Source organism: Austrofundulus limnaeus, unplaced genomic scaffold, assembly GCF_001266775.1.
Source record: "Austrofundulus limnaeus strain Quisiro unplaced genomic scaffold, Austrofundulus_limnaeus-1.0 Scaffold605, whole genome shotgun sequence".
NCBI lineage: Eukaryota > Metazoa > Chordata > Actinopteri > Cyprinodontiformes > Rivulidae > Austrofundulus > Austrofundulus limnaeus.
The window spans coordinates 57,852-62,427 of NW_013953007.1; the positions used below are offsets into that span (position 1 = coordinate 57,852).

General features: G+C 39.7%; 1 protein-coding gene across 1 annotated transcript in view; it reads left to right on the forward strand.

The window, feature by feature from the left end:
• The window catches only part of slc6a20 (solute carrier family 6 member 20), a 23,780-nt gene that overhangs the window by 11,911 nt on the left and 7,293 nt on the right, over positions 1-4,576 (forward strand). Inside the window, exons 3-6 of the mRNA XM_014026974.1 lie at positions 1,313-1,404; positions 1,491-1,718; positions 2,961-3,071; positions 3,187-3,428. Of these exons, the coding sequence (XP_013882428.1) occupies positions 1,313-1,404; positions 1,491-1,718; positions 2,961-3,071; positions 3,187-3,428 (673 nt within the window). The remainder of the gene's footprint in view (positions 1-1,312; positions 1,405-1,490; positions 1,719-2,960; positions 3,072-3,186; positions 3,429-4,576) is intronic.

Sequence of the window (4,576 nt, forward strand, 5' to 3'; positions counted from 1 at the left end):
CGGTCCTCCACAGTCACTATTAAATATTCCATTGGAGAAATCTTGAATATACACACATGTTCACAACCGCTCACAAACAGGTGCTCTGATCCAGGGGGTTCTGACTGTTCACTGAGTGTGTATATATGTCTGTGTGTATATACAGACAATATTTATGAATATAGGCATGTATGTATGTATGTATACCTTTATATATGTATGGGTATGTGTATATATTTATATATGCCATCCATGTATTTATCCATTTATTTTTCAGGTGAGCGGACAGATGTTGGGTGTATGGTCCTGTGTTGTCTTGGTGTACATTTAATATACTTCTAATCTCTATTTCAATCTTTCTAATTACTTCTTCCTCTCTGTTTTTCTCTCTTTCTCTATTTTCTCTTCACTCTAAAAAAAAGAAATAAAAAAATGCTTCTAAACTCAAGGGATGAGCCAGACATGTAACAGACATTGTAACAAAGTTTAAATGAGCTCTTTAGGCTTTTTGTTTTTAAAGATTTGCAGCTTGTCGCTCTTTCCTCCTCTTCATCATTAGGTTCTGTTGCCTGAAACATCCACTAAAGCCTGATTTATGGTCASTGAGAAGAACCATCCTCACGTCTCTCTTACGAAATATGACAAAAACCTATTCGCTTTCTACTCATACAAACTGCTGAGACCCCATCTTGTGACCCCGGTCAGTTCTCACAGCACTATGTGTTGATCATTGTGTGGTTGGTCATAACTTTGTATTTGTTTATGTCAAGTGGCAGCAGTGAGCTGATCTCTGAGTAGTGTCTGCTAGCTGAGGCTGTGAGAAAATACAGCTAACATTACAACTGTTTCAGTAAAAATGATAAATTCAAATAAAACCTTTTAAAGACAGTAAAATARCACGTGGAAGGAAATTGGACAGTTTTTGTGCAGGCAGGAGACAGCCCATCTTCCAGCAGAGTTTCAGAGGGTCCTTTATCACTTAGCCTTATAATGCAGGTCATAGATGTCATGATCTTCAGTCTCAGGTCATCATCAGGGCTGTTCAGAGGTGCTTGGTACTCATACTCAAATCATGGGGATATTGCTGTATATCCATTATAACTTATCATTTTTGGTTAAAAACATTTTCTGCCCCCTGATAAATGAATTTAGAACATTATAAATCTAAACAGTGAGAGGCTCCTTAAAAACTGGGACGTAGTTCTTCTTGTGCTCAGGTTTAATTCTTATCAAACATTCAGGCACTTCTACTTTTACTATACAAAGTTTTGAAATATGTTTTTATTTGAATGACGTTTTTCATTCCTCATTCTTKTTGTCTTATTTGTTTTAGGACTTGCGAGTGTTGTGGCATCTTTATATCTGTGTCTGTATTACAACATCATCAATGCATGGAGCTTCTGGTACCTCTTTAATTCATTTCAGGTGAGCAGGTGTGGTTGTCGTATTCCAGACACACAGAGCTGGATCTCATTCAGACTGTATAATAACCCATCTGTATTCATTCATAGTCCGTCCTGCCCTGGGCTGTTTGCCCCATTAACTCCAACCGGACAGGTCCTATAGAGGAGTGTGACAGAGCTACGCCCACTCAGTATTTCTTCTACAGGGAAACACTGAACATCTCCTCCTCTATTCAAGAAAACGGAGGWATTCATACAGGCCAGGCACTGTGTCTCCTGCTTTCATGGGCGATTACGTATCTGTTCATCGTCCGAGGAGTGAAGTCAACCGGAAAGGTAAAAAAGTTCCTTTAACTGATCCAATATAAGGGATAGTATACGTTACATTGGCTATCATTATTGCCAGCCAACAGGTTAAAATTTAAAGTGCCTGTGACATCAAATTTTTGTAATAAACATGAATGCATTTTTGGAAAGAAAACGTTGATAACATACTGCAAAACAAACTTCACRTCGCTCAGATTAACGGTTGTTGAGATATTGGCATGTGAAGAAACAGGAAGTGATGTCGAAGRGGAATGTCAGCATGTAAACAGAGCGTTGTTACAAAAGCTAACAACACAGACTGTAGAGAAGAATCTGACATTTCTTTACATTATTTTTAGTCTCTGTCAAAGAGAGATGAGGAAGAGTTAAAGTTTAAACAATTTTGTTTTGATAAACCAAGACCAGCGAGTTTATTTTATTAATGAGTTCCCCTTTGGTATCACTTCCTGTTTCACTTTGGATGAGCCAAATTTAAAAGAAAACAGGCCAGTTATGTGACAAAATGGGTAAAATCATGTGTACTATACCAATTTTCTTAAGTATACAGATGCTTTCTTTGACTTTTTGTATTTGAAGGATAGGCATGTCACAGGTACTTTAAAACATTTTTGTTTGTCTGTGGGTTTATTTGTAACATTTACAAGATGGCTACCACAGGGGATGAATGCAAAATCCATTTTTTTTAGCTGTTAAATATATTTCGTGTACTTTAAGTCTTTAGGAGTGATGAAAAGTTGAATTTCGTCTCTTCTGGTGCTGTGTAGATATCTTTATATTCTGGTTGGATTTCAATCTGTTCAGTTTTATCTATTTTCTATGAAGTTTTATGAACTATCATGTCAAATTATTTGCGACAGAACTTCTGAAKAAGTTCTGGACTTACCAACTACCGTTTGGTGGTCTTCATTCTCCTCTCACTCTGGATCAATAACAGCTAGGTCTTTATTTAAAGTGTTTTTCCTAAGAACATGTGAAGCAGTTGGTCAGTAAATGGTAAATGGTTTGAACTTATATTATAGTGCCTTTTCAAGTACACTTGGACCTCAAGATTCTTTACACTTCAGACATTCACCCATTCACACACCCATTCACACACTGATGGCAGTAAGCTACATTGTAGCCACAGCTGCCCTTGGGCACACTTACAGAGGCAGGGCTGCCAGTATGTCACTGTCAATGTTCTGAAGACATTCCCTCCCCTACAGCTTTATACTTCCATATGTTGATGACTTGTTCTGTGTGTTTTTGTAGGTTGTGTACTTCACAGCAACTTTTCCATATGTTGTTCTGTTTATCTACCTTATTCGAGGCATGACTCTCCATGGAGCTGTGAACGGGGTCAAATACATGTTCACACCCAAGGTAAGGTCACGAGTGAAGTCAGGCTGGTGGAAGAATAAAACCTTTTTTTTCAACATGCCTGTGGTGTCTGAATACAGGGTTTGCTGGCTTTTTATGTACATTTCTGTGCTTTTAGATGGAAGAACTTGCCAAACCTACCACTTGGATCAATGCAGCCACTCAGATCTTTTTCTCTCTGGGTTTGGGTTTTGGATCACTCATAGCTTTTTCCAGCTACAACCAGTACCACAACAATTTTGAGCGCCAGGCCATCATTGTCTCTCTCATTAATAGTGGAACCTCCATCTTTGCCTCTATTGTCACCTTTGCCATCTATGGATTCAAGGCAACTGTCAACTATGAGAACTGCCTGGAAAGGTACGGGTGTTTGCTTCAGAGCTGTAGTTAGTCTGACACCTGTACATGCACACCTTTTATTATTATATTAGTATGCAGCATTTCCCCTAGCATTAACCAAGGGGGCATATTGCCCCACCAACAACACCGCCCACCCCCACTCAAGAATGTCAATAAACATCTGTACCTGTTCAAACTGTACCAGTTCACTGCAAATGGGGGAGACACCAAATGCCTCATCACCCCAAAAACCTTCCCGGGACTTGTGGAATTTGGACAGGAGGGTTAGGTGAAAGGCTAAATATTTTCCATCAACCATCATCAGCCCAACTACTGGTGGTTGGTCCTTATTGTCCCAACATGTGATCATTTTAAAGACTGGAGTCTGTGGGAAAAATAACTTATTACRAATTATTTTACTGCTGCAGAGTGAGAGTTCACAGAGGAGGGAAGGATGTAAAGTGTCACAGCTGCAGCCTTTCTTCACATCAACCCCAGTCCTTGTAGGCTGTGTCTTAATTCAGAGGTTGCAGCCCACGTAGGGTGCATTTGTCGGCAGCTTAAATCACTGCCCCGCGCCRTAGGCTGTCCCAATTCATAGATGCCTACTCATGAAACTGACAAAACCCAGAAAATGTTGGGTGCATATCCCAGAATTCCTTGCACCGTCAGCAGCTAAACAGAAAAATTAAGACAGCAGAGGGGTTTGGAAATTTATCAGCCAGAAGAATTCACTTTTAAATGTGTATTTAGCAACTTTGCTGCAATGAGATGTTAAATAAAACACAATTGCAAGCATTGATACTGGAGCTAAACTCAAATAATAATTATTTTTGTGTGTGTAATGTTTTAATAATACAGAATTTTGTGAAKTTATACAGTGAGAAGACAACTGAAGGCATGTGATATAAAACACACCACCATGTTAACGGGGCAGTGCATAGACTAGATCATTCCGTTTGACAGCCATTTATGAAGCCGACACTGGTGGTCTACGGCCCAYGTAGGGTGTAGCCAAAATGGGCCACAGTCTACGAGGGCTACAACCCCTAAACTGAGACGCAGCCCCTGTCCCATCAGCTTCACCTCACTCATCAGTTGAGCGGTGTGTGTGTGTGTGTGTGTGTGTGTGTGTGTGTGTGTGTGTGTGTGTGTGTGTGTGTGTGTGT